Raw genomic sequence first — 26135 nt, forward strand, 5'->3', positions numbered from 1 at the left:
CAACAACAGTGAAGGAAATGTGTGTGCAGCACTAGATGATATGCACTCATCACTTCCATGACTCCGCCCCCTCACTTCACCTCTCCCCCCTCCTCCCATTTATAACATCTCTATAAAATAAAAGCATAGTATCAGTCTACATTTCCCTTTGATCTACTTTGAGTTGAACATCAGTTTTTACTGTTTTTGTATGTGGCTTACAAATAAAGCTTATAATTACAATTTATGGTTAATATAATAATTATAAAATATTAAAATAAAGTCAGGCCAGAAAACCTGCAGACTCACGACCATATTATTAGTAACAATTAACAACGTGTTAAACGTAGTTTTATAACTGCAGATTATTTCACGCTAATCCATGTGTTCATCACATTTATCAGTAACTTTATGAACAGACAGTGAAGATAAGACATCAGTGGTGAAGTGAGCGCACGTCATCTGTCAGTATGAATCCACACAGCAGCTCGTTAATACATCGATATTAAGTTTGAAAATAAATCCTAATGAGCGACGAATAAATAACTAAAACCTGCTTTGTCCTAATATTTTTTTAAAAAAAAGTAAAAGAAAACCCTTCATTGTCTTAATTTATTCACATTTCTCATAAAGTTTTAACATCGTACGGTTCCCTGACAGTAGCGCCGTACCCGAGACGCCACATGACCGCGCTTTGCTATGCTCGTACACAGCTGTGACGTCACTCTGGGAAATAAGATTGTTTTTGGGCTTTTTATGGCCTTTAGGAAGGTTTTTACAAATGTAAAATTATAGAATATAAAGATCTATACATGTCTATGTCCATGTCTTAGAGGCGTCTCTTTTACTATTGTGCTCAATGGGAAAATTGCAGTACCGCATGTGGCCACCATGACAATATCGTATTCAAGGGGGCGGTGCTTAATCCAGTTCTTAGAATACATCCATGCCGGCTATGCATTACTATCTCATAAAACAGTTGTAAAAGTTCATATGTGTTCTTCTGTGACTCCAGTGTTTAAAATCTTTTGTTTTAAAAAAGGAGAAAATAATGGCAGTTCAATATTATTTCTGTAATGAGGATATTGATTATTGTGATAATTAACCAAGAAAATTTGCAATAAAACTGAACATGTTGTTTTTTCTCTCTCTGTAGATGATTAGAGGAACTGGTTCAGACCCTGAAGAAGAAATGTTTATACTTTATATTTATACAGTTTGTCGTCGATCACAGCACTTTTCACTGTATAAATCAGAGATCATTTCATTTATAATTTTACAAGTTTTAATGCAGGTTTTACCTTAAAAAGGGAGACATTTAAAAGAAAAGAAAACTTCAAATGTTTTTTGAAATGTGAAAAGTTCTGTTTTCTAAACAAACAACGTGTAAATGTTTATCTGAATAAAAACAGAGTTAACATACGCCAGCTAACACTTGCTAACATCAGCTAAAATGTGAACAGTTCTGTTTTCTAAATAAACTATGCGTAAATGTTTGAATAAAAACAGAGTGAACGTCTTTAAAAGATTTATAAAATGTTTTTAATATACATTAGATTTCCGGCCACATAGACAATAAATAAAACACAGAGGGAGTCAGAGTGACAGCAGCAGATCGTCACAGAAAAAACTAACAAAAACAAAAGAACAGCAGTGAAAGCAGAGGGGAAACAAAAAATGTGTTTTTTATTTGATGAACAGTTTCTTCTTTCGCTCGAGTCGGAGGTCGGAACTGGTTGTGACGTCACTTCCGAGTTCACCATGTTCCAGAGAAAAGTCGGAAAAAAAACCCCAGAAGATTATGACGCTGTATATGATCATTTTATGCTCACAAACATTGTAGCTACAGCTCTCCGGATGTAAATAAGACAGAAGAGAATTGAACAGTAACATTAGCCGTGTTTGTACGATGGCAGCCATCTTGGAACTGGGAAATTTCGACTTCTGACGACAGCAGTCTGTAATTAACGGACATTTTTCATTTAAAAGGTGGAGGTTTAAACTGCGATGCCATTAATTCTTTGTTTACCGCCAAAAGTCGATCGATTGATCAGAGAATAAAATGTGAAATTTCAAACATCGATGACTTCATAATATAATAATAGTAATATGTTATATCTGCTGAATATTTATTCACGTATTTTACAGTCGTTTGGAACATTAATGGCTGTAAAAAGCAAAAGATTTAATGACTGAAACAACAGCAGATTAAAAGTTTTTTTGATCTAAATGAGCCTTTTGGAAATAAATGACAAAGAAATAACCTGATTTTATAGGATGGCAAATTAAATATATTTCCCAGAAAGCACCGCAGCACCCCGGCAGTGATCAAAGGTATATAAAAAAAAAGTAAAGATTTTCACCCAAAATAATAATAAACTTACTTTGTAAAGAGTTTGTAAAGAGCTTCCTCCTCCTGAGGTGATGACAAATCAAACAACTTCTCTAAGGCACAGGATGAGACGGCGGTAACTGCTGTGCTTGTGTTTGCAGCATGCTACCACCAGGGCGGCGCCGTTCTGTTAACAATGCAGCTTTTTTTTTATTTGAGTCAGAAAATCGACAAGATGTATAAACGTTTATTTTTCTTCATCCGACAAAAAAAAAAAACAGCCGCAGTGACGATTATTCAAATTGAATGCATAGAAAAAAAGACGTTAACGTATGGATCGGAAACATAAAGATCGGAAACATACACGTGGAGGTGTGGTGGTACGTTTGTTTATTCACCTTCAACCGTCTTGTACGCGTCATTTCATCGTGTGTTTAGGTCCCTGTTGTGTATCGAGGTCAGGACACGCCCCCCCCCCCCTCATTGGGACACAAGGCCCCGCCCCATGTCCAGAAAGGTCACAGAGATGCAGATTTAAAGGTTTACTTAAAAAAAAAACTACGGTTAACATCAGCTAATACCAGCCAACATCTGCTAACATCAGCTTATACGAGCTAACACTGGCTAACACCAACTAATGCCAGCCAACATCTGCTAACATTAGCTAAAGCCAGCCTACTTCGGTCAGCTAACACCGGCTAGCTAACCCCACCAAAAAAGCAACTCATAATATTATTGCGATAATAATGTTTTATTCCTTTTTTTTTTTCTTTTAAAGAGTTGTAATTGTATAAAAAGTGAGCGACTTCTGTTTGTAAGCAACCTTTGACTAATTCGTATCAGTAAACCCTCAGAAAAACATTGTTTTTTTACGACACGTTTGCGACGCGGAGTGTGAGGAGAAACAAAAACGAATCGCAGTTTTTAGTGGTTTTAGCTAGTGTTGGTGGGATGACTCAGCATATTTCAGGCCTTATTTCTGAGAAAATAGTTTTTCCTCTTTAAAAAAATGCCAAAGTTTTCAAATTCCTTGATTTAGTTTCAAAATTTGTATTTATGAAGCATTTTAACGTCATTTTAAACATTTAAAATGGATCATTTCACTCGTGTTTCCGTTAAAAATGTCAAAGAATGAATTCAGAACAAAGTCATTTGATTCATTCATTTGTGAATAAAGGTATTTAATACACCTTATTTATGTCGTACAATCAGTTATAAACACTTTTGTCTCACGTCACATGGTCTTGACAGGAAGTCTTTGATTGGACAGTTACGCATCATGTTTTTGTTTGTTTATCTTTATCATCCGAACATTATTAGATTCATTACATCCATACAAATCTACAGAATTATTAAATATAAGAAACAGTATTCTGTACGATTTGCTGCTTTTCATTACGAATAAATAAAGATTTGTTTTAATTCTGGGTTTTTTCCGGATATAGTTTTCTTTTTTTTTCTCAGTAGTTGGATAAAAAGTGCTTTATAGAAAAATAATTTGTTTATTTGAGACACTGAAGAAAAATAAAGTTGTATAGAAACATGAAAATTAAAGCTTTAAATGCGCGGAATGTCTTTTTCCCCATACATGAATCGAGAATTTTAACGTTTAGAGGAAAATAAAACGAAAACTTCAATGTGTTTGTTATTTGTTTCCTCGCTGGTCACGAGGCTCAGGAATGGAACCCTGACCCGTTAGTGTTGTACCTCCACACCTCCACCGCGTCGGAAAACCTACATACACAAACACACACACAAGCTCGACCAGTCGTCCGGTGAATGTGACGCGGTCGCACTTTTCTACATGAGCCGTTTAAATAAAGAACACAAACGTGTCGAACATGCGACACCGAGGTTTTTTCTCCTTCAGGTCCGTCGTATGTGACGAGTCATGTGACAAGTCATGTGACAGCAGGAAAACACCAGCAGAGCGAGTCAGAGGAGGCGAGAGCTGGACGTCGTTCTGTTATAAACACACAGTCAGGGTCAGAACACCCGCAGGCCATTTTACAGTCCAGTAGGCCGTCTTTCACAATGCTCTTCCCCCCTTCAGGATGAGCGCGCCCTCCAGTCCCAGACCGGAGAGTCTCCGCCCACCTGAAAAAAAACAAAACAAACAAAGTCTCTGGGATTCTAAAACCCTTCACCTGCAGCTGCTTCCTCCTCCTCGTCGCCTTCAGGTCCAGACAGTGGCGTGGGCGGGGTCATACTTCATGGAAGATGTCCGTATGCGGAGTTCTGGGGGCGGACCTCAACCTCTCCACCTTCTTGATGACTTCAGACACCACACACACAGATGAGGTGAGGCTCACCAGGAACAGCAGGTCTGTAACACACACACACACACACACACAGTTTAAAGTCTGATGTCACTCACAAGGCTTATTTTTTATTTTTTTTTGCAGTTCTCTGACAAACGTCTCATTGTGTCCTCACCGAAGACGCTGAGGCTCTCTGTCTGGAAGACGCTCTGCAGAGGAGGGAAGTAGATGACGAGCAGCTGTCCCATGATGGACGCCAGCACGGCGAAACAGAACGTCCTGTTACTGCACAGACCCATCTCATGAACCATACGAGTCTGACACACACACACACACAATAACATCAACTGTCAAATAAAAGCTTAAAATAGAACAAAAATAAAGATTTGTGATGGATTGATGAGAGCGCGTCGTTTACCTGTGAACGTGAACTCAGAGCGTTGAACATGTCGAAGAAGACGAAGCACGTAAACGTCATGGTCGTGTCACGAGGAGTGATTACGTTGTCCCGCAACTGAGAAGACAAACGGAAACAAGAGGAGTCAAGTCTGAGAGCTGTGACCGAGCGACGCAGGAGAAGAGGAGCGAGACGAAGAATCAACAACATGGAGGAGAAGACGAAGAAGGTAATGAAAGGAGGCGAGGGGGGAGAAGAACGAGGAGGAAGAGAATGTAGAGAAAGACAGAGAACATGGAAGGTGGTGGACAAGAAGACGATGGAAAAGGGAATGAAAGGAAATGAGGGAAGAGAGGAATGAGGAGGAAGAGTGTGAGCAGAAAGGGAAGAAGGAGAGAAGTGAGGGGAGAGGAGAAGAAAAGCATAAAAGAGAAGGAGAAGACGGAAAAGGAAAACGAGGAGGATGAGAGGACGTGAGTGAGAAGAATGAGGAGGAGAAGAAGAATGGTTTGGTCCACCTCTCTCCAGAAGACGAACAGAGTCCCACAGACGATGATAAACGCTGACACCAGCACTTTGATGATCAGGCTGCGAGTGATGATGCTGTCTCTGACGTTACGAGGAGGTTTCTTTATCACTTCCTGGTCCACAGGCTCCACCCCCAGACTGCACGCGCACACGCACACGCACACGCACACGCACACACACACGCACACACACACACACACACACACACACACACACACACACACACACAGTAACTACCACTTCACTGGTCAATTGCATTAGAACTACATTTCCCATGATGCCTCTGTACCTCTGAGCTGGAGGTCCGTCCATGATGATGTTGATCCACAGGATCTGCATCGCGTTCAGAGGGTTAGGGAAGTTCATCAGCGTTGCCAAGGAGATGAGCGTCAGCGCTGCGATGCTCCTGGAGATAGACAGAGAGAGCGTTACCATGGAGACGACGCAGCATCAGCAACAGCATGTTGGTGTTGCTCGACTTACGTGCTCAGCTGGAAACGCACAAAGTTCTTGATATTGTTATAAATTCCTTTTCCCTCCTCGATAGCCGACCTGTGGGCGGAGCCAAATCAAAACGTACAAAAAAAAGGACAATTCCATGATTTTTTTACTCTGCAACAATGTGACACACAAGAAGGAAACAAGTTTCAACACTTTCTAACTTTCTCCTGTGACATGATGTGATTTTTGTTAAGTTAATAACATCTTATGTAACGTTTTTGATCACGCAGGCAAAACACTGTTAATGTGTGACACATTTTTTTGTAAAATTAAAACAGTTTGTGACATTTTTGTTACGGTTAACAACACATTAGTAATGTTTTCTGTGATGTTAGCAGTTTAAAAAAAAAAAAAAACTGTGTTTGACCGTGTGTTTAGAGTTAATAAAGAAGAACTGACAGTAGATAATGATGACTTTTGCCATGAACATAAATAAAGTCAAAAAACCACCGCAGCGACCGTCAGAACACAGATTAACCACGGCGTCACAAACACGGCCTTGGACTCACATGATAGTCTGGAAGTCGTCGTCCACCAGGATCATGTCGGCCGCCTCTTTGCAGACGTCGGTGCCCGTTCGTCCCATGGCCACGCCGATGTCGGCCGCCTTCAGGGCGACGGCGTCATTCACGCCGTCGCCCGTCATGGCCACCACAGCGCCAATGTTCTGCAGCGACTGCGGCGAGAGAGAGATGGACTTTAACGTTTCGCTCACAGAAAAGTGGAGGGAGATGATGAGATTTAGAAAATGACTCGGCTGCGTCTGTGGGTGTGGCCTCAGTGCGCTCACCTTGACGATCTTCAGCTTGTGTCTGGGACTCGCTCGATAAAACACGGAAATCTGCAGAGACAAAGACCGCGTTCACTCAGAAATAAACACAAACAAAAGTGACATCAGGGTGTGTGTGTTTGTGTGTGGGTGTGTGCGCTCACTCTGGAGACTATGTTGCACAGCTGCTGCAGGTCCAGCTGATCGACTTCTTCTCCAGACAAAGACTGACAACCTTTGGAGTAAATACCCAGACGACTCGCTGCAAACCCACAAACAAAAACAATCTTACATTAACTTTGCTTTTTTAATTATTATTATTCCCACATCAACATATATAGACATATATGTGCAGTTTTTCTGAATTAACAAGATCATTTCTTGATTAAATACATGATGGTTCATTATGGAGGCTCCGCCCTCTGACCTATAGATACGGCCGTCTCCTGCGAGTCTCCTGTGATCATCTTGATGGCGACGCCAGAACTGATGAGCGCAGCCACGGCCTCTTTGACCCCTGACCTGGGCGGGTCGATGATGCCCACCAGACCCAGGAAGGTCAGGTTGCCCACTTCTGACCCTGAGGCGAACGCCAGCACTGTCGGGAGGACAGACACGCAGTGAGCACGTCGTTATGGCAACAACACTCAGTGCTCTTAAAGCACTTTTTTCCACAACACAGTTCCAGCACGGCACCATTTTTTTTCATTTTTCCTGGTGTTTTTTTAGTACGTGTTCTGATGAGGTTCCAAGCGAGCTGAGCCCATAATAAAGTGTAGTTCCAAAATCTACTTAAAGTTCCAAAATCTACTTATAATCCCTAATCCCTCTCATTGGTCAGAGAGTGTCGTCATGAGCGTGATGTCGGACACAAGAATCAAAGACAACAATGTCCAACTGTAGATGAAATTTAAAAAGTAAAATGTCAGTATTGAACAGAGGAGTCTGTTGGATTTAGAGACAGCACTGCTGAAAACCACGTTCCCTGGTATTTCACTTCAGTTTCAGACAGAGTCTGAAGTTCTGCAACTTTCTGTCCACAAAACTTTTTAATGATTCACTTCCACCCAAAACAACTGCTTTACGCATAGAAAACATTGTCACTGCAGTTTCATGCAGTTGGGCTGTGATGACCCCGCCCACTTTGAGGAGGAGCTATGAAGCCTGCTGTGCCAGGACCGTACAGTGGCCTGTTGTTTCTGCTCACCTCTGAGTCCGGCAGTGCCCATGTAGCTGATCTGCTGCTGGTACAGCTCCCTCTGCTGGTGTGTGAGAGGAAGTGTGGTTCCTCTGCTGTTGTAGGAGCTGCAGAAGGAAATCACGCGCTCGTACGCGCCCTTCATGAAGTAAACGCTCGTGTTCTGATGGAAACACGCAGGAAAAGAGACACTTTGATGTGATTCCACAGATCACTGCTGTTCTCATTTAACCCTTTAACACCAACACTTTGCATTTCTGTAGTCACAACAGTCTGTGAAAGCTGAGAACCCTAATCAGCAGTCTTTGTCCCCCTATGACCACACACAGAGTATATGAAGAGACTGTGAGGAGAGAGTTTCAAAGACTAAATATGTTTTATACTGTTCAAATGTCAAATCTCTTGTTCATGTACAACTGCAGTGTTTTCTTCTCTAAAATCAAATCATGTTTTTCTTCATTTTAATCCAGTCCTATCCAACTTCATCTGTTAAAGCACTTCAAAACAACCACAGGGGACCAAAGTGTAGAATATTAAATAAAAGAGACAATAAATAAAAAAGGCACAGACGCTCATGTGAGGCGATAAGATTTGTCTAAAACAACTAAATACATTTCAAAGACATAAAAGTGTGGATAAAGATACAAAAATGAACTAAAACAGTGTCAAAGGTCAATGAAAAGAAGAGATTTATAAACAGGCAGAGAAGAGTCAACTTTCAAATATTTTCACAATTTATGAATCTGTCTAATATTTCTTCGGGACTAATAGATGAGTTGTTTGTCCGAGCAGATCACAGAGGACATGTCGTCACTGATGTTTTCAGTGAATTAACCCTGAAGAGTTCCTTTAATATCCTAACAAATGTGTCCCTAAGGGCAGAAAAGGTCACCTTCCCAAAAACTGCTGTAAAAATATTATATAGTAATATTTATTTTCCTCTTTAAATGATTCAATCTTTTTTACAGACCTGCTGACTGCGATGAGCACAGCGCACAGCCATCCACTTCTGCTCCGACGTGAACGGATGCTCCTCCAGACGGACGTAGTCCTGCTGCAGGTTCTCCAGACCCATCTAAACCACGAGAACACGGTGCAGTCACAAAAAACACAGCCAGAATAGAAACTAGGTCATGACGTCACTAGTTAGAATCTGAACACCTGTTCCTCTAAAGAAATGAAAAATGGAAAAGTTCAACCAGGCTCTTATTGGACGATATGAGCTGTCAATCACACTCATGTTTTCCTCTAAATGTCAACATAATTTACATCATAATCTACTGAGGAAAGAGCTGAATGTAGTGATTTCTTTCCTCTTCGCCACAGGCTGCCTTGGCCTGGTTTTTTTTAAACTCTACAGTGGTTTATGGTGATGCTGTTTGTGCTCGTTCTCACCTTCATGGCGAGAGCAATGAGAGCGCCCTCTGTTGGTCGCCCCAGCAGGTTGTGATTCTTAATCATGGAGTCGTTGCACACACAGCCGACCTACAAACAGACACACAAGGATGATGTTTCTTCTTCGTCAGGTAAAATTTATTCACAATGAGCGATCAAAACCATTCATTGACCTCAGAACAGAACAGAACTTAAATAAGATCTGGGGAAGTCTGAGATGTGGGGTAAAGTAAAAAAGTAAAGAGGCAAATTTCAGCGAGATGTTCTTCAACAGTGTCTCACCTCCACAATCCTGGTTATAGAAGGGCAGGAGAAACCGTGGATGACCTCGCCGTCCACTAAAACGTCTCCTTCTCTGTTGTAGCCGACGCCCGTCACCTGAAAAACAAAGGTGGGAGTAACTTTGAGTGGCAGCCATGTTTTCACCGAGAACGAGGCCTCCACGTTTAACAGAAGAACAAACTACAGATGTTTGTGTCTCTAAATTCACTTCTCAGTTCTTTTAAACCTCAACCTCCCAAATCTATATATGTGACTGTTTCTCGTGACGATTGGCGGCCACGGGTTCTGACCTCAGCGTGGAGTCCGTCTGATGTGAACAGCTGAGTGACCGTCATCTCGTTCTTGGTCAGCGTTCCCGTCTTGTCCGAGCAGATCACATTACAGCAGCCTGATGGAGAAAGAGGACATCACACACGTCAACATGTCGTTAGAGAGTGAGGTTACTGATATTTTAAGTGAATACGTTCGGGTCATTAACCCTGAGGAGTTCCTTTAATATCCTGACAAATTTGTCCCTAAGGGCAGAAAAACAGACGACAATAATTTCCATAAAATACATTTCAAGGAGAATTTGATGATTATTATTAGGCCCTGAGATGGATCAATGATTGGCAGAAACATTTATTTTGATTCATTGTTATTTTTTTGCAGCGTGCAAAAAAACCTGACAAATTTGTTCCTAGTGGCAGAAAATGTCACCTTCCAAAAAACTGCTGCAAAAATATTAAATATTAATATTATTATTATTTTTACACCGCAGGAAATATACATAAATACACAAATATTGTGATTTGAACTCAGTTATTATTATTTTTTTTTTAAATAATTTTTTTTTTTATCAAAACAGTAAGTAACAATAATAGTAAAATCAGGCTGAGATTTTGATTGTGAGGTAAAAATTTGTTTCGCATTTTCACATTCAGTTGGTTCTTGACTGAAAATAAATGGTAAAATGACTTTTTATCACGTATCAAAAGCATGACTGAATGAATGTTGTGGCTGAGATGAGTTACGTACCCAGAGTTTCCACGATGGGCAGCTTCTTAACGATGGCTCTTTTCTTCACCATTCGCATCACACCGAGCGCCAGCGTCACCGTTACCACGATGGGCAAACCCTCTGGGATGGCAGCGACCGCCAGACTGAAGGACATCAACAAACCCCAGAAGGCTTTAATTTACAAAAATGGACACCACACTGTTTTGATGAAGACCTGAAAACTACTCAAATCCAAGTCAAGACTCAATTCTTTGAGCTTGAGTCATTAGTGTTTTTGTGTCATTGGCTCCATAAGACGTCTCACATGATGTCCGACCTGACCACAGAGGAACAAACCCACTGCTGACACCTACTGGTATAGTTAAATACTGTCCTCAAGTCTCCGACTGTGTAGTATGAGAAAGAGCAGAGGTACCTGACACCGATGGTGAACATATCGAGGGTACTCTTCCCCTGGAGCCAACCCACCAGCATGATGACGCCTGAAACACAGAGCACAGGTCGTAGCATCAAAGACCCTAGTGAGTGTGACGTGATGAAGATGAAGATGAGGACTGAACACTGACCTATGATGCCAAACGAATAGAGCGAGAGCTGTTTCCCTAGCAGGTCCATGCTCTTCTGCAGAGGAGTCTTTGGAGCCTGAAGAAAAATAAACATTATTCTCAAACATACAAACAGCAGTGCATCAGGCTTATTGTAGAACTGTGGTTCTCAAACACTGGGTCTGGACCCACAGATGGGTCATGGGGATTTTTTTTGGTTCTGTTTCATGATGTTTTTTGTAATATTTAAACTTTTTTTGTGAAAAGTTTTTGGCAACATGTGTAACATTTATAAACATGAATACATGTTTTCTATGGTGTAAAAGAATGTTGGGTAATGATGTTAGGTTATGGATCTTTGGTCGAGTTTGTGTGATGTCGCTTTTACATATCCATGTTTTTTGCAACCTCGCAAACAAAATATTGTAAAAAAATTTGATAAATGAATGTGAGTGATATTAGTAACATTAATCAAATTAAATATCACAAACAAAAATATGATTTCTTCTGTTCACTCTGTATCCATAAGCATTTATTGATACTTAAACTTGTTTTAATGACTGAACAAACACTAAAAACACAGTAAAGGATTTGTTACCTCTTCTGCCTGCATCATCTTGAACACCTCACCAAACTCGGAGCTCTCTCCGGTTCCTATGACGATGCCCTGAGGAACATTTTCACAGCTTTAAACACTATGTCTTGTTTGACTTTCATATTTTGTCACTTCTTCTTTGGTAACATTACACTGAGTGTTGAGGACAAACGTGGCGTCCGGTTGTCGTTACCTTGGCTTTACCGCAGCGCACCAACGTCCCCATGAAGGCGATGTTGCTGCGGGAGGCGATGTCTCCGTTGGACGCCAGCTGCTGGTGTGAGGTAGACTTGGAGGAGGGCGTGGTCTCTCCAGTCAGACTGGACTCGTCCACAGACAAATCGGTGGACTGTGGGGGACGGAGGACGGACACTGATGAACAGACTGGACCTCAAAATTCCCTTTGCTTTCACTCCACATGTAGGTTTCTACCGTCTCTTGTTTACATTCATTCAAATATATGTAATGCAGCTTTCCCACGACACAGTTCCAGCACGTTTTCTGTTTTCCTGGTGTTTTTTTAGTACCTGCTCTGACAAGGTTTCAAGTGAGCTGAGCCGATACTAAAGTCTAGTGTCCAAAATCTATTTATAATCCTAATCCCACTGATTGGTCAGAGAGTGTCGTCACTGAAAAGTCATGAGCGCGATGTCTGACACAAGAATCAAAGCCAACAATGTCCAACTGTAGAAAGTTAAAAAGACATTTAGCAAAGTAAATGTGTAAAATGTCAGTATTGAACAGAGGAGTCTGGTGGATTTAGAGACAGCACTGCTGAAAACCATGTTCACTGGTATTTCACTTCAGTGTCACTACTTCTTTTTACTTCGAATTTTTTTAATCCACTGAGGGCCACACAGTTGGAGTCATGGTTAGCACTCAACAAGACCCGAGGTTCATGACAAGGGTCCTTCTGCATGGAATTTGCATGTTCCTCCCTGTGTGTGTGTGTGTGTGTGTACCTCGTAGAGGCGGAGGTCTGCTGGGACTCTCTCTCCCACTGACAGACAGACGGTGTCTCCGGGGACCAGCTCCCTCGCCAACATGTGCACCAGCTGTCCCTCCCTGATACTGAGAGAGAGAGAGAAAGAGGAAGAGAGAGAGAGGAGAGAGTGAGTGTGTGTGAGAGAGAGAGAGAAAATGAGTTATCTTTACTGGTTGATCAACTGTTGAACCATTAAGAAATAGTGGCAATATTTCTTGAATAACTATTTAATTGCAATTATTTTGACTAAAATTGAGCTTTTCACGTAAATTTTCTCATTTTCATTTGAATAACATATTTGAAATGATTGCTTTGTGATATTTGTGCAGCTCTGTAAAACATGACGTGTACAGGTCAGGACAATATTTCATCTGAAATAGTTGTTGGACACATTTTGGCTTCGAGAAACACTGCAGTCGGCCTTACTGAGATTTCGATACAATTGAGATTAATTCTTCAGTCCAATTGTTACTGTTTTAGAGCCATTTTGTCCAATCAACAGTCAGAAATAAAGTTTAAAAATCAAAAAAAAAAAAACTAAGTAACTCCTGAGATTGTAAATTTCCCGTAAATTTGGAACAAGATTTAGACGAGTGTCGAACTCACGAGTGACATTCTGGAGGAACCAACTTCCCAAGCTCTTCTAGAGACTTCTCTGAGCGGTACTCCTGCACCACAACAACAACAACAACAACAACAACAGGAGAGTCATGAAAAACAACCGCTCAGTCATACGCAGAAAGGTGAGTTCAATCATGACGCAGACTCACCTGGACAAAGGCAACCGTCACGACGATGATGATGGCCTGGAACAAAGAAAATGCTCTGTTAGTAAAGAAGATGGATTTCATAAGTCCAGGGTTAAACTCTTACAGATCTCTTTCTTGATGAGCTGGATGAGTAACCCTGTGCTTTAAATCGTCATTTCAAAATCACTCGACACCACAGAGAGTCTAAACCTCCGTCCATCTCTCCACTGCTGACGCTGATGTTAGAGCAGCTGCAGGTGAGAGTCGTTTACTTGAAGCTCTTACTTACTTCTAGCTCTTATTTGTACCCAAATGTTTAAATGCACTTATTGTAAGTCGCTTTGGATAAAAGCGTCTGCTAAATGACATGTAATGTAATGTAATGTTTCCACGAGGACTCACCACAGTGATGCTGATGGCGTCATCAAACTGGTGCATGAGGATACTGATGACGGCCGACGCCAGCAGCAGCAGGATCAGAGGATCTTTGAACTGTAGACAGACACAGGTAAAGTGAGGTGACAGTGGGTTTTTGAGGTGCACCGGGTGCACCGGGGACACCAGGAAAACACTGCTGCCTCCATCACTAAGTTCAAATGTCTTATTTTGCCACTTCAGTGTTTGAAATCCTTTGTTCAGATTTACCTCAGTGACACAAAGTGACCACACGAGGCAGCAGTAGACGCAAGCTAAAATCACTGATTTTCTCTATGGACTTTGGTGTGGGAGAGTGAGTGGTTTACAAACTTCAGTTTCCTGTTGGAGAAGTCTGTCTAACAGTGAGATAAAGAAATTAACATGTTTTTAAAGACATCGTAGACTTAGAGTCTATTGTTAAGTGGCTAAAATCTTTTCCTTGCGCCCCCTGCTTACAGCCATGTTTTTATCTGCAAGTACCACATACAAATAGGGGACCAGGTGTTGCACCACGTTTACATCCCTTGTCCTGCATTTTAATCAACTCTAGACTGATGCTTTTCTTAAAGTGTATACATCTGATCCAATGGCTGTGAAAAAGGGAGGAGCTAGAACTGACAAATTATGAAGCATTCTCTACATCCAACAACAGACTGACTGCCAAATAATGAGCAATTCACTATATCCACCAACAGACACTGCCAAATAAAGAGCTATTCTCTACATCCATCAACAGACACTGCCAAATAAAGAGCCATTCACCATATCCAATAACAGACTGATTGCCAAATAATGACCTCTTATCTACATCCACCAACAGACTGCCAAATATTGAGCTATTCTACATATCCAACATATCCACCCACAGACTGACTGCCAAATAATGAGCTGTTCCACATATCCACCAACAGACTGACTGCCAAATAATGAGCTGTTCCACATATCCACCAACAGACTGAGAAAAGTAAATAATTAAAAAAATGAATTTACCAGGCCAGATATTTATGCTTGTGGGCCAGTTTTGGCCCATGGGCCGCCAGTTGGTGATGGGCGTCCCACATTTCCCCACAAAAACAAATCCCCTTTGTCCCTCATTTACATACAAGGTACGTGCCCGAAGCTTTGAGTCTCTTCATGTGTGAAACCAGCCTTTTTTTCTGGGACACGATGGTTCGTCCTCTGGTGAAAGCGATTGTCAGATCAGTTCATGTTAAATCTACAGACTCACTGTTATATAACTGTCTGTCTGTATGAAGGACGGACGGATGTGTCTTTACAGTCACACGAGACACAAACATTAAATTCACTATATATTAAATATTCAATCCAACGCTGCATGAATTAGGGATTTAATGACAAAGATGGACAGTTGACGTGTGTGTGTGTGTGTGTGTGTGTGCCCGTGCACGCTTCATATCACCGTGTTCTGACACAACAGTGACCACATTTTTGTCAAATGTCAGATAAAAATAGAGCGTCACTATTGCCCTGGAGTTTGAACGACTTCCTGGGAGACTTTGATAACGAGGCGACGCTAAAACATGGAGTGTTAGATAAGAGACTGAGGACAGACTGAGGACAGACTGAGGACAGTGAGACCATACATACATGTGTGTATGTATATAAACATACATATTTATATATACTATATGTGTGTATGTATATAAATACATTTATATACATACTGTACATGTATGTATATAAATATATATATTTTGTCCGCTATTAGATTTGTTTACGTCGTGTTTTTGTCTTGTCAGACATTTTATAGACAAAAAAATGACCTTTTCATCCATGGACGGACAAATAATAATATGTCAAATAATGAGCTATTCTATACATCTACAGATACACTGACTGCCAAATAATGAGCTATTGAATATATCCAACAACAGACTGACTTTTAGGGAGAAGCCTAAAGAAGAAAATTAAGAAGAAGGAGGAAATGACAGAGATGTTACCTGTGAGATGTATTTCTTCCATAGCGGCTCGTCTTCACTGATGTCAAACTCGTTCCAGCCGTGGTACGCCCTCCTCCTCCTCACCTCCTCCTGGGTCAAACCCTGCTGCAGGTCAGCCTGTCATGACATTTAACAGTGAATCAAGCGCCTCAGCTCTGACTTCCCACCATTCATTCATTCATCTGTTCCTCATACAGTCGTGTGATTAGAGTTTCCAGGCGTGTCAGTGTGGACAGGGATTATGTATTAATGCGGGGCTGAGACGCTCGCCTGCATTTGTGCCGCCCTCTTCTACTGTAACGCAGCACGTCTAAATCCACCTTACAAACGTTGTTGTTTGGCTTCTGTTTCAAGTTCATGTGACACTTGTTTTGACACAAACATCTGGAGGCCTGACAGTTCCTGAAACAACATCACACTCCAAAAACTTCAGGACCAACACTGATGTGACGGTGCGAAATTTGATCACCGCCACAACACAAACACACAACAGTGATCTCAAAGGGATTTGAATATTCAGGAGAGAAAAAACTTGTTTATCTGTGAGTCGAGGTCAATGTTTGTGCCACATTTGAAAGATCCCTTAACAAGTCTTTACAACCTCTGACGACCAAAATCAAATCAAGTGAACGTTGGACTCCCATAGTTATGTTAGTAATGTTCCAAAAGGTTTGAGTTCACCAGAGTTTTATGAAGTCATAGTAAACTTTGACTTCCAAAGTCAAATAAGTTGAACGTTGGTATAAAATGAAGTTGAGTTCACGTGATCAAACAAATCTAATCAGATCATCGTAGAGTCCAAGTGAACATTGGTGTAAAATGTTTGAAAAGAAATATCCTTAAATATGTTCCACACACGTTCTGTAAGGTTGCAGTGACCTTCGAGTCCAAGTCGACGTTTGATCAACGTGTGAAGAAACACAATCGCGGCGTTCTTGAGATGGAACAACCAAAAACATACCACCTGTGGCCACCAGGTGTCGCCAAGTGTGGATTACTGTACCTGCAGGATACACGCTACTTCGTTGACAGGGAGTTCACTGGCTTTTCTGGAGGTTAGTACTGGGACCATGGTCTCATCTTCACTGGAGGGTTGTCTGTCGGAAAGCTGTGAAAGAGAAAAAACAAACGTTTATCGTGGAAGACGTCACACAGGAACACCAGGTACCAGGAACTATCACTGATGGAAGAGAAAAATAAACGAGCAGAGCCGCGCTGTAGTGAAAAAATGTCATGACCCTAGGGATGGGACCATACCACTATTTTAAGCGCAATACCAATATCACAAACTCAAATATCTACCGATATCACAAACTTGAGTATGTACAGATACCAATATTAGTCCGATGCCGTCATTAACAACCATTTATGAACGCATGAACACTGTTAACAAACACATTTGTGACCTGCACGTAGACACACACCGAGTCTCTGTTCACGAAGAAAAGAAGCAGAATGAGCAGCGACAAAAGTTACGCACTGCAGCTTTAAAATTCTCCTGAGTACGTGAACACACAGACTTTTAAATAGCTCCTCAGTGACAGTGATGAAAAATGAGCCGACAAACTAATAAACGTTTTTCTTCTTCATTGTGAGTCAAAGTAAAAATAGGTTTTGTTCTGTTTTTTTTTTTTTTTTTTAATCCTCTGGAGTTGAACTCGTCCTCCTTTTGTTTCCCTGGGCCTTTAAACACTCTCAGCCTCCTCTACTCTACATCCTCCTCCTCCCCACACCTCTGTTCTTCCTCATTGTTCACAACGACGAGCTTCTCAACGCAGTCACTTTTCATTTACAGTGTGTTGTTAAAAATATAATTTTAGGTGAATTATTGTCTTGATCTGTAGACGACGTGTGAAGACAACATCTGTCTTCCTCACACATCTGCACAAATATCACACAGTCTTCATTTAACAATGTTTTTTGAACGAAAATGAGAAGAAGGATGTAAAAATGACCGTTCTCTCCGATATCACCAATCATATCGCAAACACAGTCAAGTGTACCTCGGTGCTGTTCCCTCCAGTGTCATGACGCTGACGACAGTTCAGGCTCATCCTCTCATCTAAGACGCTCCTGACACCGTTTAAGCCTGGTTGATGTGACCAGCGCGTTTCCTGCTGCTTATATGATGAAGGACAGCTGCTGTAGAAGCTTCCTTTCCCTTCCCACCGCGCGTTTCTCCTTCTAACACGTAACGTAACACGCCTTTAGTCTATTAAATCATTTGCTTTGGGCTCATAAAGTGTGTGTTTGACTTTGTGTTGACTTTCCACACGTGTGCACGGCTGCAGTGATCACGCACGACCACACATTAACTACAAAACTATAAACTGACGAACTCTCACAGATGAGCCACACAAATATTTGACAAAGATCCTTAAAGGTCAAATAAAAACGCCTAAAGAGATTTTTAAACCTGAACAGGCTCCATTGTCAAGTCTACTCAACTCCCAGTCACAAATTCACCTGTTCTATTTGAGAGATTTCAGTTTTCATACCAAATTTTAGTACAAAAGGCTTTCACAGAACTGATGTTTAATTTGGATCTAACTGATCTTGTGCATCATTAAAAAAGGGCTAAAAAATCTTATCACAATACTTTTTTATATCATTCGATATAAATATATCACCGTATAAATCACATGGATATTTATATTATAAACAGTAGATATTAGTAGATATATTATGTACGGCTGCAATGATTGTTCGATTATTAAAGTTTCTTTGATTTTTCTGCTTCTTAAATGTGAATATTTTCTGTTTTTCTTTGCTCCATAAAACAAAGAAATCATTCAAACTGAATCTGAATTTTTAGTTTGTGGACAAAAACAAGACGTTTGAGAACAAGATTATTTCCAGGTTTGACAAACACTGATCAACATTTTTCAACATTTTATGACATTTCACACATTTACACGTGTGGTTGTATGAACATGGTCAAATTCGGACCGGATCTTGTCTCAAAGATATTTCCTTCACAGTGTCAGTGTTTCTATCTGTGCCATATGTCTGTTTTCAAAAACAAAAGCATCTCAAACACCTCAAGTCCCTTCTTTTTTTCAGCTGCTGAATGAAAGTAGGTCAAACAAACGCTGAGAACAAGTGAACCGCTCGCTCAGTGGCCATCGGGTCAGGCTGTGGTCACACTCCAAACCTTCACACACTTGTCTTTCCAGTCCAGCAGCGCTGCATTTGAGGTATTTCTCATAGAAGGACCATTTTCACAGCCACAAGTTTGAAGACACACAGACGACAAAGCTGTCTGACAGGTCTTCAGCGGAAATCTGACGGGTACAAAACAAATGAGCACAAGTAAATATCTTTCAGCAGTGACGGCGAAGATGAGCGAGAACCTGGTGTGATCCTGATCCAGGCAGCGGGATCACACCAGCGTCTCAGAGGTGGACAAACAGGTGGACGAGACATGTGACACCTTGTGTGCTGTGCGCCACGTTTTCACCTTAACACTCCAGTTGTTCAGAGGCACACATAAGACTTTAGAACGCAGAGTTAAACCAAACACACAGTAAACTGCAGCAGGAGGAAACTGGTGCATCAACCTTCAGCTTCAACATGAACAAACTCACTGGTCTTTGACCCAATTCAGTGTCGGATTCTGGTGACCAGTGGAGACACAAGGAAAAACTGATTTTAGCCACTTAGCCAAAGACTCAGCGAAGAAAATTAACGTCTACGATACGTTAAGAACATGCTCACGTCCTTATATCACCAATACACAGACTTTTCCAAGGGTTAGGGTTGCAGTAGACCAGCAGCTCCTGTGTCTCCACGAGCTAAAATCACTGATTTTCTCTATGGGGTTTGGTGTGGGAGAGTGAGTGGTTTACAAACATCAGTTTGCTGTTGGAAATGTCTGTCTGACAGTGAGATAAAGACGTGAGCTGACCAATGAACATGGGAATCCTTGTTAAAGTCGTCGAGAAGGTTTACTCTTGTACAACGAGTCAATGAGTTCACGGTGTTTTGTCATTAGTGAGTTTAAATTACCAGTTTAAATGGGTGTGACTCCACTCTCACTTGCTCTCGTCTTCCTCCAGAGAACCGTCTTTTGCTGTGGGACAAAAACAAGTCGACCACCGACTGTGTTACGTTAACTCTGCTGCTCAGTCCCAGTTTAACAAAAACACAGAGAGAAGAGGACAAATGTGCATCATCGACCTCCTAAGAGCTGAGGTCAGAGGATTGTTTCTGATGAGCTTAAACGAGGAGGATCTTCCTCCTCCTCCCCAATGTGGTAGAGCAACATTCCTGCTCTGCCCTCCTCAGGATGGGAGGGCAGCAGCAAGTCAGACCTGATGCAGGTATGAAGGAACATCAGAGAATTACTTTTAAAGTGAATTAACATCTCTTACTTCTCTGAGCTTCATGTCGGTTTTCTTCAGTGATTTTTTAACCAGAAACTCTCAATCAAGACCGACCTGTTAGTATTTTAACATCTAATTGAAAGGTATAAATCTCGCTTTAAATGAGGTATAAACACTCTAAGGGAAAACATGGCTGCCAGCGAGGAGGAAAAACAGAAAGATGTTTTATCCACTTACAAAAGGACTGCTTTATCTCACTATATCTATGTTCTGCACCACAAAAACCAGCCTGAGACACAGTGAAACACAGCAGTTCAAGTCTACGACATCTCATGTTCACTACTTTATCTTTAACTGTAAAAACAGTTAGAATGTTGTGTATTAGCATAAGTGTCTCAACTGGACAGGACATGTAAGCCTACGACATCTTTATGAACATGTTCACGTCTTGAAACTGAAGTTTGTAAACCACTCTCTCCCACACCAAGCCCCACAGAGAAGATTTTAACATACCTCAGTGACACAAAGTGACCACACGAGGTAGTAGAGCAGCAGCTCCTGCGTCCCCATGAGGTAAAATCACTGATTTTCTCTATGAGGTTGGGTGTGGGAGAGTGAGTGGTTTATAAACTTCAGTTTCCTGCTGGAAAAGTCTGTCTAACAGTGAGATAAAGACGTGAACGTGTTCTTAAGACATTGCACACTTAAACTGACGTAGATTTTCTTCAAGCATTTGCATGAGTTGCACGTAAGAGAACGAATACAAAACATACAGAGCGACAGTACAAACGTCCTCTCTTCACATGACTGACATTTAAATATGAAAAAAAATAAATAAACAAACACGCAAACAAAGCAGTGAACCGATGGCAGGATCTTATTACAGTGAGCAGCTCTTATCATCATCACCATCATGGTTTCCCGGCAGTGTCAGTTTGATTCAGGTCAAACTCTATAAAGAGATAATTCCCTGGTGGTGAGACGGTGACGGACGCAGAATCTGACCGGCCTTTTTCAGAGTAAACATTCAGACAAGCCACTGAACAGGAAGCATAAACTACTTCAATTTGTGACTCACACAGACAAAAACAAGCAATCGAGGGTTTGTGCTCAGGACACAAAACTTTTCCATTTTTAAACTTGACTCACGGTTACTAATAATAATAAAGATCTACAACAAAGCCCGTCAATCCATGCATTTATGTCCAAATTACATGTATGACTCCTCCCAACAACAACAACAACAACAACAACGCAACATCATACGGGAAATCCTGACAACAGCAAGTACAAAAACATCTAACTTACAATGTGAATTTTCAGGAAATATGGAGAACAAAACCTGGTCCTAATGACACAGAACCTCATTCCATTTCATTTTCTTTTAAGATTAAGGGTTAGTTATGGTTAAGGTTAGTGATAAGGCTTTGTTTAAATGAATGGAAGTCAAAGTAGAGTTCTGAGAAGAAGAGCTGCACAAACCTGTGTCTGAGCTGCAAATAACCATTATTTTCACCATAGATTTGCCGCAAAATTTGCATCTACATGCGCTTGCTTCTGTTTGTAATCTCATCGAGCAAAACATTTGCACCAAAGTACTTGCTGCTGTGTGAACACAGCACAAGAGATGTTTAGTAAATGATTTATAACTTAGGTAACATAACAAATCTGAACTACGGCTGCGACAAACAATTATTCTCATCGTTGATGAATCTGTCAATTATTTTATTGTTAATCGAGGAGTCGTTCGGTCCAGAAAATGTTGATCAGTGTTTGTCAAACCTGGAAATGATGTACTGAAATGTTAAAAAAAACTTAAAATCATTCACTTTGAATGATTTCTTTGTTTATGTGGAGCAAAAAAACTGAAAACACCACATTTAAAAAGCTGAAAAATCACAGAAACTTGATTTAATTCTTTAAAAAAAGCCCAATGATTATCAAAATAGTTCACGATTAATTTAGCAATCGACCAATCGAGTCAATGTTTCAGCTCTAATCTGAACGATAGCCGAACACACGCATCGAAATTCTATCAAAATCACAACACGGCCATTTGTTAGTCTTAATTGTGTGTCAAATGACAATTTTACATGAAATATCGTCCTGACCTGTTCACATCATAGTCTACAGACTGAAGAAAATGAGAATAATCAGTGCAGTTCTGTGCTGTGGCTCCGCCTCCAAACCACTACAAATAGGAATGTGCTGATTACAGCAGGTGATTGACTCGCCCGACTTAGCGCTGGCGTTTCATCTCATCAAGGTCACAGCAGGGAGGACACAAACGCCCGCTTTGTTATCAGCAACCGACCCAACTCACTCCCACGAGGTCATAAGGTCGATGTTTGCTGCTACTTAGCTCGTTCTCATTTAACGACAGACACAGAGGGAGGGGTAAAAAACCAGAGCTAGGCAAAGTAGGTCAAAGCAAACATGAGGCAGAGAGAGAGGGAGAGAGTAAAGTCTACTGAAGAGTTCAGGGAATCTGAAGGAAAGTCACTGAGTTTTAGTGTCAGTGTCGTTCATGTCATCAATATTCAGATTCAACTTTGTTGGACCAGATTAGAGAAACTTTATGCAGCAGCAACAGCAGGATTAATGACAATAACTGCAAAACCAGTATTATTACAATCACAGACCATTTTGGATCATTAATTCATTGGTTTGAGTGATTTTTCAGCTTCTTAAATGTGAATATTTTCTAATTTCTGTCATTTTTCAGCTTCTTAAATGTGAATATTTTCTAATTTCTGTCATTTTTTCTCAAATGTCTTGTTTTTGTCCTCAAACTAAAGTGATTCAATTTTAATGATTTCTTTGTTTTATGGAGAAAAGAAACCAGGAAATACTCACATTTAAGAAGCTGAACATCTACGCCGATGAATGGATTAACAATTAATCCTTTTGTTACCATCCTGTCTTCACAGACATGTGTTCTTCTCATTACCGTAACTCCTAAACCATTTGTGATATCAAGAAAATTCAAAATCTATGGACTGGCGATGTGTCCAGGGTGTACCTTTCGCCCAATGACCCGTGACCCTCATGTGGAGGATAAAGCGGTAGAAGATGGATGGACACCAGAAAGCGAGAGAAATAGAGTATTTGCGCTCATATACTTGTCATTAGTGTCCAATCACAGACGAGATTCATCAGCACCATAATTCCTGGAAAGTGAGGGGCAGAAGAACTCACACACTGAACACTTTTCTGACAATTCTACAGCCATTAAAATCGAAATAAATCCTCATGAAGGTCATAAGAGGGTTCATTAAAGGCAGCACTGAACTGAGGTGGTCCAACACACACACACACACACACACACACACACAGACAGACAGACAGGCAGGATGCTGGTGCTGCTGAGGTCGTTCATCAGTGTGACCCCTGCACAGATACTAGCTCCATTTAATGGAGGGAAGCAGCTGAGTGTGAAGGAGCTGAGGAACGAATGTGAGGACGTTTCTTTCCAAAATTAGGTTATCATGAGGGAGGAAGGAACACCACACACACACACACACCTGTCCTCCCCCTTCCTCTCCCGACTCTTGTGTTCAGCCTCAGGATTTAAGAGTTGCACAGTTCGTTTGTTGGATTTGTTTCCTAATTAATGCTCTCATTATTCAGGATCAGCTGCTCACAGGTGTTCATGTGTGTGTGTGTTCATGTGTGTGTCCAGTCACCAAGAAATTAACGAGGCGTTGACATGGCAACAGCAATTAAAGCTAGAGTGACTGTAATCAGCTGCATCACATCTCTCACACACACAATCACATCAAACAAGTTCATATTCATGGCACAGCTTCACTGTTGGAAACCTGTGATGATAAACCTCGTACAAAAAAAACGTACAAGGTTACAAAAATATGTACAACATACAAAAAAAAACACAGCTTATTCCAGAGATTATGTGTCTGAGGACATTTTTATAAATATACGTGTTCAGAATGTCAGGAAACTTCATGTCTGTCCTGGCGTTGCCTCAAACACATTTCCTTCAACTGAATCACAGACTCCGAAAATCTACTTATAGTTCTAAAATCAAAGATAGTTGGAGGAAAAGTACAAGTTGCTAGAAACGTAACAAAGCAAAGTACAGATACATGAATGTTGGACTTCAGTACGGTAAGAAACACTGTAATTAACTGAAACATAATGATTTAAATTCAAACAAACGTACACAGTCACCAGTTGTTGCACTCGAAAACCGAGAGCAGGACAATAAAGAACAAAACAACACACTTTTCATGTAGTGCTGCTTTAAATATTGTTTTCATACTATTTTTCTTTAAAATAAGATATTTATATATTTTTCTTCTTTTTTTTTAATAAAAATGTCTATTTCAATCATTATCATCATCACGTTTGTGTTCACGTTAGCCAAGGTTAGCTGTTAGCAAACACCGCCACCGGCAAAATTTCTCTCTCGCGCGCGCGCACACACACGTATATACACGCACGCGCGCGCGTTTATCCTCATTGTTCCACCTCACGAGACAACCAGCAGCGTTGTCTTGTCAGAGAATGAGTCAGGTGGTGCGGGCTAGCAGTGTTCGGAGCTAACAGCTAACAGCTAACAGCAGACAACACAGCTCCACTCTCGGCCAAACTCAACAAACAAGCCCCGCCGCCGCCGAGTCTCCTCCACATCCGCTCGCTTCGTTTTTGTGTGCTTTAATTAAAAACGCGTCTGTCTCGCCAACAATTCCGGTAAATCCCGGTGCCGGGAGCGGTGAACGTGAAACGCGGAAGACGCGAACAAGTGTAAAAAACTCACCAACTGCCCCCGTTTCTTCAGCATCTTCCGTGAAATCCCAGCGCGGAGCCTTTAGTCTGTCATCGAGAAGCGGCCACCGTAGTCAAGTTAACGCTGTCGGCACGCGCGGGGCCACTTCGTGTGTCTCCTTCAAAATAAAATGCAAGGTCACAAAAAATAAGTCTACTTTTATTTTCACGCTCACTTAAAATCAAGATAATAGAGTCCGTGTTCTGTGTGTGACCGTGTGGATCCATAAACCTCAGCGTCCTCCTATGTTGATTAAAAACGAATTTTTATTAATAGACAGCCCTTTTATTTTGTTACACCATTCTTTTAATATACGTCTGATTTTTAATTTTTTCCTAATTTTACGTGTGGGGAAGATTACACAGACGAGCGCCGTGTTTGCTCCGCAAAGCTTTATTTTATTGTATTTTATTTATTTTTTCAAAACCATGGTCATCTGACTTCCGATCAGGTGAGACAGATCGAGTCCAGAAAGTTCCTTTGACTACAAAACAAAGATCGTATATGGCAGTGAAGATAACGCGACTGTTTCATTTAACACAATAAATTAAAGTGCGGGTTTTCCAGTGCAAACATTTACAAAATATAGAAAAATATAGATGAATAAAAGATAAATATAAATGTCCAGACTAAACTGCACACTTCAGCTCAATAAACTCCCCTCTGGACCAGAACAAGTACGGAGGGAACAACTGATAAGTAGGTAGACATGTGAAGGTTAAACAAAAAGTGCTTTGAAGGCAAGGCTTTGATGAAAAACTGCCCTTTGATGACAATTGTGCTTTGATTACGAACTGCGCATGCTCCAAACACACAGACTGGGGTCATCTTAGTCATAACATTTATCACATATAACAATATATAGAGTAATAGTTTCACTTGCTGGAATGTTCTACAATAAATATGTTAAAAAGACTACAAAATCCTAAACTCAAAGAGGAAGATAGTCACACACAGACATAACCTGGGATGTGTTAGATGGAACAATGTTTATAAACATACATGGACTAGATCAAAATATGTAGTTTAGTGGTACTAGATAGATGTAATGTGTGCGTTATAATGCACATATACTTCACCTTACTATATATATATAACATTATATTTATTGTATGATTCTGTATTTCT

At 40.8% G+C, this 26135-nt stretch overlaps 1 protein-coding gene across 7 annotated transcripts; it reads right to left on the reverse strand.

The window, feature by feature from the left end:
* Positions 1–1498: 1498 nt before the first annotated feature.
* Positions 1499–25675, reverse strand: atp2c1 (ATPase secretory pathway Ca2+ transporting 1). 7 transcript variants are annotated; one of them, XM_058647362.1, is made up of 29 exons: positions 24999–25675; positions 19902–19965; positions 19058–19177; positions 16897–17001; positions 15894–16010; positions 13918–14007; positions 13537–13572; positions 13373–13434; positions 12744–12852; positions 11975–12130; positions 11785–11853; positions 11208–11283; positions 11057–11123; positions 10660–10784; positions 9933–10030; positions 9643–9738; positions 9361–9450; positions 8936–9040; positions 7975–8128; positions 7195–7365; positions 6932–7029; positions 6789–6839; positions 6508–6674; positions 5981–6049; positions 5787–5903; positions 5488–5635; positions 4991–5086; positions 4748–4889; positions 1499–4637 (listed from the first exon to the last, which is right to left on the reverse strand). In XM_058647362.1, exons 4-29 carry the CDS (start codon positions 16963–16965, stop codon positions 4516–4518), a joined length of 2700 nt encoding a protein of 899 aa, XP_058503345.1. In that variant the 5' UTR covers positions 16966–17001; positions 19058–19177; positions 19902–19965; positions 24999–25675; the 3' UTR covers positions 1499–4515. The 7 variants fall into 7 exon arrangements, with proteins under 7 accessions (XP_058503345.1, XP_058503342.1, XP_058503346.1 ...); XM_058647359.1 differs by having other exon boundaries at positions 19048–19177; XM_058647363.1 differs by lacking the exon at positions 19058–19177.
* Positions 25676–26135: the final 460 nt, after the last annotated feature.

The sequence above is a fragment of the Solea solea genome, chromosome 13, assembly GCF_958295425.1.
Source record: "Solea solea chromosome 13, fSolSol10.1, whole genome shotgun sequence".
NCBI lineage: Eukaryota > Metazoa > Chordata > Actinopteri > Pleuronectiformes > Soleidae > Solea > Solea solea.